The sequence below is a fragment of the Lithobates pipiens genome, unplaced genomic scaffold (assembly GCF_037356315.1).
Source record: "Lithobates pipiens isolate NorthernLeopardFrog02 unplaced genomic scaffold, aLitPip1_a1.2 Scaffold_23, whole genome shotgun sequence".
NCBI classification, from domain to species: Eukaryota; Metazoa; Chordata; class Amphibia; order Anura; family Ranidae; genus Lithobates; species Lithobates pipiens.
The window spans coordinates 119,836,922-119,849,205 of NW_027507785.1; the positions used below are offsets into that span (position 1 = coordinate 119,836,922).

A 12,284-nucleotide genomic window follows, 5' to 3' on the forward strand; every position below is an offset into this window, starting at 1 on the left:
ATTGCTGCACACAGTAAAATATGCTTGTTGTTGCTCCCAGGAGTCACAGATTTGTAATTTTGGCTATAGAAATACATTACAAAAATGCAACACATGCAATGCAATACATGGCTATGTGCATATGAACACCGGCATATAGCATGTTTATGCTTGCTTACAGCCATTTAAGCGCACATAGCCACTCATGATGTTTTTTTGTAATGTATGGCCATGGGTGAAAAAATACACTGCAGCTGTAGCTGCTGGGAGCCACAACAGTAAGCATATTTTACTCTGTACAGCTAGATATCTAATATACAGCCATATGCAAGCAACTGCCTTAACTTGGGATCTACATAGTATTTTGGAATGTATGCCAATTAAGGTTTTTTTTTTCCTCCCTATGTTATACTTTTTATTAGTACCCCATCAGCTGAAAAAATATAAACACTGCTTTTTAAGTGGGAAAGAAAGTATAATAGTATGGCTTGATGTCCACTGAATCATGTTGGGAAAAAATATGCAGTTTTAATGGATTCAGCACATACCATAAATAAACTCAGCTCCACCTTTAATCACATTCTGAGATAAGGTTTTCGTTAAAAAAAGTTGTTTCTGTTTTTCTTGTTACCACATTAGGTTTTGTTTAAATGGCTTTCAAAATTCTAGATTACATTTTTTCCTTTATATCCAATTTGTAGAAATACAGAAGGTAAGTGTTTTGCAGGGAAAAACTGGCAGATCAAGTCGGAGCCGCTGTACTATCTGATGTTAGTACAGTGATCTCCCACGCTGAGCTATTGTGTTCGGACAAGGGAAAGGCCCACCCCCGGCTGACACACACGGGCCAAATGTTGACCAACATTCAGCCCATGTGTACTAGGCTTAAGGCTCCATTCACACTAGTGTGATTTCTCCTATGTCTGCTGTAGTGCTGGCATTCATGACAATGGAAATCACATTATTCTTTATGGTGCAGTGTGATTTTTTGAAAAGGTTCAGGTGTTTCTTTTGGTGTAGCATAGTGTCTTTTTGACACCATAAACTTCAAGGGAAATGCATAGAAAGCACATCTAAAATTTTACTTTATTTTATACAAAAAAAACTATCAAAAACATACTAAAGTCTCCTCCTATAAAAAAAGCATGAAGAATGAAAACATCAAAAACACACTACAAAAATGCACTGAAAAACCTAGGTGCAATGAATACCGCACATCGCAACAGTGGATTCAGAGCTATATGCAACTGAAGTTGTAAAGATGGGGATTTCTTTTAAAATATTTTAAAGAATTTTTTTTTTTTTGCAGTGTGACTAGATATTTAGGTGTGCAGTAGCTGATGTGTGTTTTTTTTCTAAAGCTAACCTTGTCTACTCTTTTATTCATGTACCTAACTTGATTTAGTTAGTGACTTTGTTTACACACGTATTAAAAGCTACACCTAAGGTATACATTTAATAATCAGAGGCAAGGGCACGCTTAAAGCAATATTTAGTAAACCCATTACTAAGTAAAATACAGAAATGGTAATTGGCAATATTAGGCTTCATAAAAAGTTTCATAGGGCAAGCATACTTCTCCTTGATCCAGTCATATATGTGAAAAAAAAACAGTGAAAAAAAAAACAGATTATCACATGATTTTTGCATCATATCTATCCTTCTGTTTACATTTAGCTACCAAAATAATTTTAAAGCAACTGAAAATATCTCTAACAATCTACTGCGTGTTCAACTAATAAAAAAGAAGTGACAAAAATTGTTTTTCATTTCAACAACTATAAAAAAAAAGATCAACTAATGAATTTAAGTCATACTTAAATATAAATTATACAATTTGTCAGTAGTGTCAGATAAATACATATTGATTTTCAATAGTCTGACAAAAGATATAAAATGAATCATTTGCCATGTACACGTTTTGCATTTTCAAATAAAGAATTATGTACCCTGTTGCATTAGTCACATCACATTTTAAAAGGTAAATGCACTTTGTCATGAAAGTCAACCATACATATCTCCCCCTGCCACTATCAACACTTATGGCAAATGACTTGGTTCATAAGCAGACTGCATCTTCATGTTAAAGTGATATTTATCACCACGTCCTTCTGCACTTTCAGGTTTCCTGGGAATATGATGCCTCAGCATGACAGCGCATGTGCTCCCCGTCATAGAGGATAATAAATAGCTCGATAATGGGGTGTGTATGGTGCACTTTCATGAGAAACTGCACTAATCCGTTAGGCTGAAACCACATTTGTGCAGTTTTGCCAGATGCATTTTCCACTGAAATCAATAAGAGTGCAATGGGAGTTAATCTGGCGTTCAAGGCATTAGAATGTGTGTAACCCATGTTGATGTGCATTTGGTGCATTTCCTTTATCCTTCCTTTCCTTTTTCCTTCCTCCATTTCAATAGAATACACATCATGCCAAAGTGTGGTTCCAGCATTAAGAAATTAAACACTTTGGTTTCAAGTGAGATATAAATCTCCAGCTGTGCTGAGAAACTCTTTAAAAAGGTCATTTATTAGGTGCTGCAACCACACCTAAATAATTAGGTAGCAAACATTACAAGTAACAAATTGTCTTTTCTCAAGTTTTCAAGGCCTGGACGGAAATTTCTGTAAAAGACATGTAAACAAAATGACAATTCTATACAAAGTGCAATTCACTTAAGGCTCGTACAAGTCCGCAGAGGTCCTACCAGGCCCAATCAACTTATCTCCACCATCATACAGCACAGCAACCTAGCTAGATAAGCTTTGGTAGAAAGCTAGTTTCACTCTTTCAATGTGATAGCACAGTTTAATTGCCATTGCGGGCTTCAGATCCATACAGTCTTGTACAGCAGGTAGACTGAGCAACAGTAGTGCTCTCCCATCTATTTCCTGATTGAGAAAACAGAAAAAAAAGCATGTAAACACAAGAAAGGATTAATTGCTATACAGTACAAGATCAGTATACTGCAATGTTGAAAACCATTTCTACAATATTTAAAAATTTCTCTCATGAACATGCATCTCTTCTTCCGAATAGTGGAGGACAGGGTTACAGGACACTGTGTAGACACACAGGGGTTTATTTACTAAAACTGGAGAGCGCAAAATCTGCTGCAGCTCTGTATATAAACCAATCAGCTTCCAGTTTTATTGGCAAAGCTTAATTGAACATGCTGAAGTTAGATGCTGATTGGCTACCATGCACAGCTGCACCAGATTTTGCACTCTCCAGTTCTAGTAAATCAACCCTACGGTGTGGCTGTATTCCATAGTCTGTTCAGCTTATAGTGGTTGTAACTTTCATGTACACAGTGAAGTGAATAGCATTAGACGATACATAGAGATGAAACAAATCTTGATATATGTTGTAGCTGAGTATCTGAAGCTATTTCTTCTGTAGATCAATCTGAAAGCATAAACAGGAAAGGATTTCTCTCAAATTCTAGGTGCGGGGGTAGGGATAAGAACCTGTGTCCTTTTGCACCTGCCTACCTTTAATTCAATCTGGTCCATTTAAAACAAACAGAAGGGGATCCATACCCCTTTGTCTAGACCAGTGGCCACCCATAGAGCAGAGCAGGTTTATTGTTGGTTCTACAGAAACTGAGTGGACACAAACTAGACATCAGCCAGCTCTACTCTGCGGGCAGAGGATCACCTGACAAATCCCCTGCTGATTTAAACAGAGTCCATACCCTATAAAGGGGCCAAACAGTCACAGGCTGTTCTGCAGCTCCCTCTCCTATCACCATTGTAATTCTTGGTGTCGCAAAAAGCTGCCAGTAGTGACTCATCCTGATAACAGAGGAACCAGCCGTATGCAGAAATTACACTTTTATGAGAGACAAGTACACTGTATAGAGGGAATGAACCTTTCATATTTCATGTCTGCCGTTTACATTTTAAAGGCTTGTATACACCCAAAAATGAGTGCGTGTTTCCAGCACCGTGTACAAATTGCACTGGTTGTGCAATCTGCTGCAGGTGTCAATATAATGACACCCCAAACGTAGATCACAAACACTGGTAATGCAAGGGCTACAGTGAGTGAGCAAAGACTTCATTGTAAAACAAAAAAAAAAATTCAGTCAAAAAAGATAAAATAACTGACTTGATCATTTAAACAGTGGGAGTGCCCTTTGGTCCTAGGTGTGTTTAACAGAAAGTGAAGACAGAGGAAAATGTACTAAAACTGCAGCAATCTGAAGCAGCTGTACATGGCAACCAATCGGTTCAAGATTTTCAAAACTTAAAGGGCGCCTTTTTTGGGGGAAAAAAATGAGCACAAAAAAAAAAAAAAATCATATATATATATATATATATATCGTATACAATTGCTACAAGTCATATTGTAATTGAATGTTAATAAAAATTACCTTTTTGCAATGCAATATGGCTACCTGAAGGCATTCTGTACACTGATGGTACTAGACAGATCAAAGTTTTCTTACCTGGTCTTGGAAAAGTTTAGCCAAATGTGAGCAGTCTGTTGACTTGATGTAATCTACTACATCAGTGACAGTCCAGTCTAGCGGGCTTCCATTCAGTGACAAAGGTTCTGTAACTTCAATACGGATATCCTGCAAAGAGACAACCATAATACATAGAATACATACAATACAACTGACCTGGAACAAGTATGCAGCTAGTAAAATGTGTGGATTCCTGATATGTTCATACTCTTTTCTGTGACTCAGCTCTCATACTTCTGTGCTTTAAGCTTTATGAAAGGATAAGTTGCACCTGTTACTCCTGCGGCTGCTCGGGGATCCACTGATTCTGTGTGACAGCAGTACAGGGAGAAGTTTCCCATACCAGCTGTCACTTTTTGAAAAGAGTGTGTACGAGGCTCCTCCCACACGGTCACATCATTTTTCACAGAGTTTTGTGAATGAATGAGCCACAAGTACCAACATCCCTTGAGGCTGTTGGCTTGTAGTTCTCAATGAACTACCAGGGTGCTGTTGAGCACTGTGGTAGTGCATTGGTTTTTCCAATCTGTGTGAAAGTGTGGGCACACAGCTTACACTGACAGTCTGCATGAGTTCTGCATGGCACCAGTGATCTGCTTTCCAGGCTTCCGAAAAAACAAAACCAAAAAAACAAATCGTAATCACATTTTTTTACCTGCAAAAAAAATGTGATTTTTTTATTATTATTACTTTTTTAAAAGGTGAACTCATCCTTTAAACTTAACCTATCATATGGGCATCCCTTGCAATGCCCACCCAAGTAAAGATATAAAATTACCTAAATTATATTTGCAGCATTAATGCAGTAATAAGCCCACCAGTCCTGCAGCCTCCTGGGAAACTTAAATCTGTATACCCAGAAGGCAGTCTTTGGAGCGGATTTAAAATCTCTTGCGAATGTGCACCTACTCTGTTTTTAAGCTAGCTAGAATTTTAATTTTTTTCAATCAAAATGTTCTTATTTCCTCATTCTATTGTGTTTGAGGGCTATAGTTTTCAAGGTTCAATGCATCTCTATTCATCAGAAGCCTATGCTTCCTGACAGTTTTAAAGCAACATCAGAACACTTCAAACCCACCACTGAGCAAAGGCCATATAAGGTCTCAGTGAGGCAGAAAGTGCCATTATCAGTATACTTGGCACAGTGGTCAAAGAGGACCACAAGCCCTCAGTACTATGGGGCCTGGCTGTAGCTAATACCTTAGGCAAACCCCACTCTAGGTACCTGTATCTGAAAAAAAGATTTTGGATTTGCCTCTCTATTGGCCAACACTGTTGCACTAACTTTGACAGGGAAGGTATGAGAATAACACCAATTTCTTTTTTTTACGGTAAGAAGTCTGCATCTTCTTCCTTTACCATACAAGTTATACTTCCTTGCATGAAGTTTTCAGTGTTTGTTATGCAAATATCACTATGAGGAAAAGAAGCTGCATCACTGGAATCCCTTTGTAGTATACCTTAGCTGAAAGAAGTTTATCACTGTTTAGGAACCATGGTTTCACTTTCTTCTCACAAGTCAGTGAAAGTTCACTGCGAGTTGGTGAGGCAGATGAAGACCCCTTTCCTGAAGGTTCTGAGCCCTCCTGGTGCTCCTGGACACTCTCCTCACTAGGAGAATCATCTTCATCTTCCTCCTCCTCATCACCACTCCCCTACAGTGGATGAAACAAATATAAAACATTTAGATTAGGCAGGCTGTAAATAAGATGTAATCTTTTGATGCTGAATACTTGCTCTTCATCTAGAAGTCACATACCATGGGGTTTTCAAGAGTTTATGACACAAATGCTAGCATCACATAATAAATACAAGTTATATAAAATATGGCATTGCACCCGCACGTGTCATGTGATAATACTAAAAAGGACGCTAATTTGTACTGCGCAATTCTAGGGCCTCTGCTACAGTCGCTCATATCTTTGTAGACAGATGCACAGGGTCTATATAAGGAAGAACCACCATCCCAGCATGATTTTAGGAAGGAGAAGAAGCCAAAAAGCAAAGATAAGAGTCCCGAAGCGATATATGCAAGTGTTGTTAATCAGTAGTACTAACCATTGTGCTACTATACCATTTGTGATGTATGAACATCAAGGAGTAAAGTCAAAAAGCAGTCCTTGGCATACAAGCACTATTTTTCATCAAGTTTAAACACCAATTTGTTCAGCTGTTCCTATTGACGGTTGCTTTGTACAAGTTTTATTTTGAAGGCATATAATATTGACAAAGATGACATGCTCCATAGCCACCCCTCTCCCAAGCTGTTGAATTGCTGGCATCATTCTTCTCTGACTTCACCAATGAGTACAATAAATGGTGGTGTAAGTGCACGAGAGGTCTGTTTGCTTTTCTCAATAGAAAAGGCAATTATTAACGACATTTTTTTCCCAGGGGAACAATCTGTGTTATATGTATATGTAGACTTTACAATATATGGTGAAATAATTGATTATTATCCAACCACTCTAAGCCCTTGTACACACGGTCGGACATTCCGACAACAAAATCCATCGGATTTTGTCTGACGGATTTTGTCCGAAACTGGTGTTACATACACACAGTCGGACAAAGTTGTCGGAAAATCCGATCGTTCGGAACGCGATGGCGTTATTTCATTACGACGGGATCGGAATTCTCTACAAAAATCGGACAAAGTCCGATCTGACTATGTTGTTGGAAAATTTTATAGCCCAGCTCTAAAACTTTGTCGGTCGGATATTCCGACAGAAATAGTCCGATGGAGCCCACACACGTTCGGATTATCTGAAAACACGGTCTGATTGGACATTTTCCGTCAGAATGTCCGACCGTGTGTACAAGGGCTAAGATCTGCATTTGTTGCTAGTTGCCTGAACATAAGGAGCAGCAGGAACACCAGATAGCTGTCTGTCCCAATATGCCCTCATATCTCCACCTCTAGGAATGCCTTCAGAGCCCCATCAGAGTCTACGCCTCCTTCATTACATTGCTAACATGCAGATTTCAAATTTCTTCATTCATCAGCCTAATTAGTTTGGTCTTGTATACGAATCCATAATTTATTTAAAGCTGAACTCCAGCCTACCTCTACAGGCACAGCTGTAGAAACTCCTTTCCTGTACTTGAATCTCACAGAGCTTCTCACAATGTGCATAAAAAGCTGTAGCAAGTCAGATAGAGCCTCTCTTATTACCCAACTGAAGGATGTCTAGAGATGTCTTACTATCCCTGTCCCATTCCTTTTATTCATTGGATTTCAGTTCCTTGATTCATGGCGGTCATGTGGTTGTTACTTAGGGCAGTCTGCTTGCAATTTCAGCCAGCCTAGTAACACCCACTATTCCATACTGACACCCATTTACTGAAATTTGAATAACTTCAAATAGGCAGCCCACTGCTTGCAGAGAAGAGGCCCCATCACATTAACTCTGTGTCTAAAATAAGATATGTGATCTAAAAACTGAAAAGTTTTATTTAAAAATTTAATTAAATAAGAGTTCCATGTGACTTTCGCATCCCCACCTCTCCACCTTGTCCAATAAGAGAATGCTTTGCATTGATCGAGAAAACTATAATCTATGAATGGCGCCCGTGTTGAGTGGGTGACCTCCTGTGTTCAAAATGCAGCAGGGCAGCCGCTTGGCATGGAACCCAGAAGCTAGTTGAGATCACTGTAGCAACGGTGTTTACCACAATGATTTATGCAGCAGCTTCTAGAGGCACCCCACAGGTATGGTATATACAAAATGACAGTGGATATAAAAGGTCTACACACACACACACCTGTTAATATGTCAGGTTTCTGTGATGTAAAAAAAATGAGACAAAGATGAATCATTTCAGAACTTTTTCCACATTTAAATGTGACCAAAAAACTGTAGAACTCAGTTGGATAACACATTGAAATCTTTTAGGTGGAGGGAAGTAAAAATAAACTAAAATAATATTGTTGCATAAGTGTGCACATCCTTAGATTAATACTTTGTTAAAGCACCTTTTGATTTTATTACAGCACTCAGTCTTTTTGGGTATGAGCCTATCAGCATGGCACATTTTGAATTGGCAATATTTGCCCACTCTTCTTTGTCTGTCAGATTGCAAAGTCATCTCTTGTGCACAGCCCTCTTCAGATCACCCCACAGATTTTCAAATCGGATTCAGGTCTGGGCCATTCCAAAACTTTAATCTTCTGCTGAAGCCATTCCTTTGTGGAGTTGGATGCATGTTTTGGGTCACTGCCAGGCTGAAAGATGAAGTTCCTCTTCATGTTCAGCTTTCTAGCAGAAGCCTGAAGGTTTTTGCCAATATTGACTGGTATTTGAAACTGCTCATAATAGGGGTTAACCAAATGGAAATTTTTGTGCTAAAACCAAAAATACAGGATGAACTTTGCAGAAAAATAGTTTTTACAAAATAATTATATTTTTATATATCGTATTATTATCGACCTTTTAATTAATATCATCAATTTAAGTTAATATGAATTAATATGAATTTATTGTTGGCGCCTTATTGCAAGAAAGATAAAGAAAAATGCTCTAGTCTCTAACCATCTCTTGTATCATGTCCTATGCCCAGCAGCCTTACCATTGCCCATCATATGCAGCCTGCCTGTGCCCAGCAGCCTAACCATTGGCCATCATATGCAGCCTGCCTGTGCCTGGAAGCCTCACCAGTGCCTGTGGATGCAGTTTACCTGTGCTCATCAGCCTCCCAGTGCCTGTGGATGCAGCCTGCCTGTGCCCAGCAACCTCCCTAGTGCCTGCCAATTGCAGCCTGCCTGTGCCCAGATCACAGCGGCGATCTCCGTATGTCACACAGCAGATTTGGATTGCCCGGTCGCAGTAACAATGTCTCGCCTCCTGTGATCACATCACACTGATTCAATGTCCCACCATTGGATCAGTGTGCCGTCTGTCACAGGAAGCGGGACATTGTTACTGCAGTCTGTGCAATTCAGCTCCATGACACGCGGAGATCGCAGAGAGGAGGAGGGAGGGGAGGACTGGGCCCGCCAGGATAACACTCCTGCAATGGGCAGCACCCCGGGGCAGACCCCGCCCCTTTCGTATCTTCTTTTTTTTTCCCTTTTGCAGATACAAAAAAAATAAAAAAATTTTGGCCGATAATTTTTGGCGCACCTCTAGTTCATAATTCCCTTCACCTTGACTAAGGCCCCTGTTCCAGCTAAGGAAAAACAGCCCCAAAACTTGATGCTGCCACCGCCATGCTTCACTGTGGGTATTATGTTCTTTTGGTGATTTGCACCAAACATATCTTTTGGAATTATGGCCAAAGAGTTCAACTTTGGTTTCATCAGACCATAACATTTTCCCACATGCTTTTGGGAGACTCCTGATGCGTTTTTGCAAATTTTACCCAGGCTTGGATGTTTTTCTTTGCAAAAAATATAGTCTTCCCTGTTGCCACTCTACCCCAGACATATGAAGACTATGCTTCCTGCCGGAGGCGCGCGCACCCCCCGACCCGATGCGAGTGCCCGACGGTCTCGATTGCTCGGGGCACATGGAGAACCGGCAGCTGTGTGTGTAAACACACAGTTTCCAGTTCTCTGAGCAGGGAACTGACAGATCATCTGTCCATACAGAGTATGGACAGCGATCTGTTGGTTTCCCTGCACAGTCCCATGCCCCCTTCAGTTAGAACACAAAATAGGATACATATTAACCACTCCCCTGCCCCCTAGTGTTAACCCCTTCACTGCCAGTGAAATTTTTACAGTAATCAATGCAATTTTAATTGCACTGATCGCTGTATTAATGCCAATGGTCCCAAAAATGTGTCAAAATTGTCCACCATAATGTCGCAATCACGATAAAAATCGATGATCGCCACCATTACTAGTAAAAAAAAAAAAATTATAAAAATGCCATAAATCTATCCCCTATTTTGTAGATGCTATAACTTTTGTGCAAACCAATCAATATACGCTTGTTGCGTTTTTGTTTTGTTACCAAAAATATGTAGAAGAATACGTATCGGCCTAAACGGAGGACATTTTTTTTTTATATATATATTTTTTGGGGGATATTTATTATAGCAAAAAGTAAAAAATAATGTTTTTTTCAAAATTGGCGCTTTTTTTTTGTTTATAGCGCAAAAAATAAAAACCACAGAGGTGATCAAATACCACCAAAAGAAAGCTCTATTTGTGGGAAAAAAAGGACGTCAATTTTGTTTGGGAGTCACATCGCATGACGTGCAATTGTCAGTTTAAGTGACGCAGTGCTGAATCACAAAAAGTGGTCTGGTCTTTGGCAGACCACTTTTTGGTCCGGGGCTTAAGTGGTTAACCGCTTCCCGACCGCCTCACACAGATATACTGCGGCAGAAGGGCACGTACAGGCAGATTAACGTACCCTTACATTGCCCTTTAAGAGGCGGCTTGCGGGCACGTGTCGGGAGCTCCGTGACCCTGATTGCCTCACGGACTGGATCATCTTAGGGTGAGGCGAATGTAAACAAGCATCTCCCCATTCTGCCTAGTGACACTCTCACTGATCAGCTCACCCTGTAATCGGGATCGGTAATCAGTGACGTATCACACACAGCCCCCCCGTTAGAATCACACTAATCAGTGACGTGTCACACACATTTAACCCCTACAGGACCACCTAGTGGTTAACCCCTTAACTGCCAGTGACATTTTTACAGTAATCATTGCAATTTTTTTTTGCATTGATCGCTGTATTAATGCCAATGGTCCCAAAAATGTGTCAAAATTTGTACAATGTGTCCGCCATAATGTCGCAGTCACAATAAATCCGCTGATCCCCGCCGTTACTAGTAAAAAAAAAAAAATATCAATAAAAATGGCATAAAACCATCCCCATTCTGAAGACGCTATAATTTTTGCGTAAACCAATCAATAAACACTTATTGCGATTTTAATTAAAAATATATAGAAGAATACGTATCGGCCTAAACTGATTAAACTTTTTTTTCTTTTTTATATTTTTTGGGGGTGCCGAATCACAAAAAGTGCTCTGGTCAGGAAGGGGGTAAATTCTTCTGGGGCTGAAGTGGTTCAAAAATGTAAGCAATACACCAATAATGTGCAATGGGCGATTTAAACCATTGTTCTAATAAACCAAAACTATCCTGTCTAAGAGCACTGACCAGAAGCTGTTTGTTTCCATTTATTGCCTCAGTCACTTGAGCAAGCCACATTATAAGTTAAAATTGTAATGAAGCAGGCTTACATTTATCTGTATGACCTTAGGAAATAATTACCTGAGGGCTTCCTGCAGGAGTGTTGTCTAAAGAATTGGATGACCGCTTTTTCTTATGGACAAAGAAATGCTTCTTCCTCCTCCTCCTCTTGGCAGGTTTTTTTAGTGTAGCTTCTATGCTACGCAAAATTCCAGATGGATTGGTTAAGTTCCGCACACGGCGCTTTCCATAATAATGAGCTAAATAAAATGGTGAATTAAATGACGAGTTAAAATTCAAGTTATATACTGACAAGACTACTCCCTATATAGAGCATACATTCTAAAAATTAACAAAGTAGTGGCTGCTTTGTGGACAAACCCAACTCTCACAAAATAGCAACTGCATCAACCTCTAAACTACTGTCATACAAATAATGGGTCGTTACACAAATTAACTACCTCTGTAGTTTATAATAGAAATATGAGCTCTGTCACTGCTGACTTGAGACACACAGACCTAGAACTATTATGCAGGCAAGAAGTTCAGACTTCACTTGCTTCATGCTTATTCCATCTAAGTAACTCAGCCAGTGAAGGCATGAGTTAGCAATGACAGCTCTCAAAAGGTCACTTTGAAAAGGTCTATATTGTCAGAATGCAGTTTTATGGGTT

The 12,284-nt window shown here is 39.6% G+C and overlaps 1 protein-coding gene across 3 annotated transcripts in view; it reads right to left on the bottom strand.

Annotated features, from left to right (window-relative positions):
- Positions 1-1,454: 1,454 nt before the first annotated feature.
- The window catches only part of SFMBT1 (Scm like with four mbt domains 1), a 268,417-nt gene continuing 257,587 nt past the window's right edge, over positions 1,455-12,284 (bottom strand). For all 3 annotated transcript variants that reach the window (XM_077452272.1, XM_077452270.1, XM_077452273.1), the window contains 4 exons: positions 11,692-11,870; positions 5,916-6,110; positions 4,435-4,563; positions 1,455-2,872 (listed from right to left, as the gene is read on the bottom strand). In XM_077452272.1, the coding sequence (XP_077308398.1) occupies positions 2,732-2,872; positions 4,435-4,563; positions 5,916-6,110; positions 11,692-11,870 (644 nt within the window). In that variant the 3' untranslated portion in view covers positions 1,455-2,731. The remainder of the gene's footprint in view (positions 2,873-4,434; positions 4,564-5,915; positions 6,111-11,691; positions 11,871-12,284) is intronic.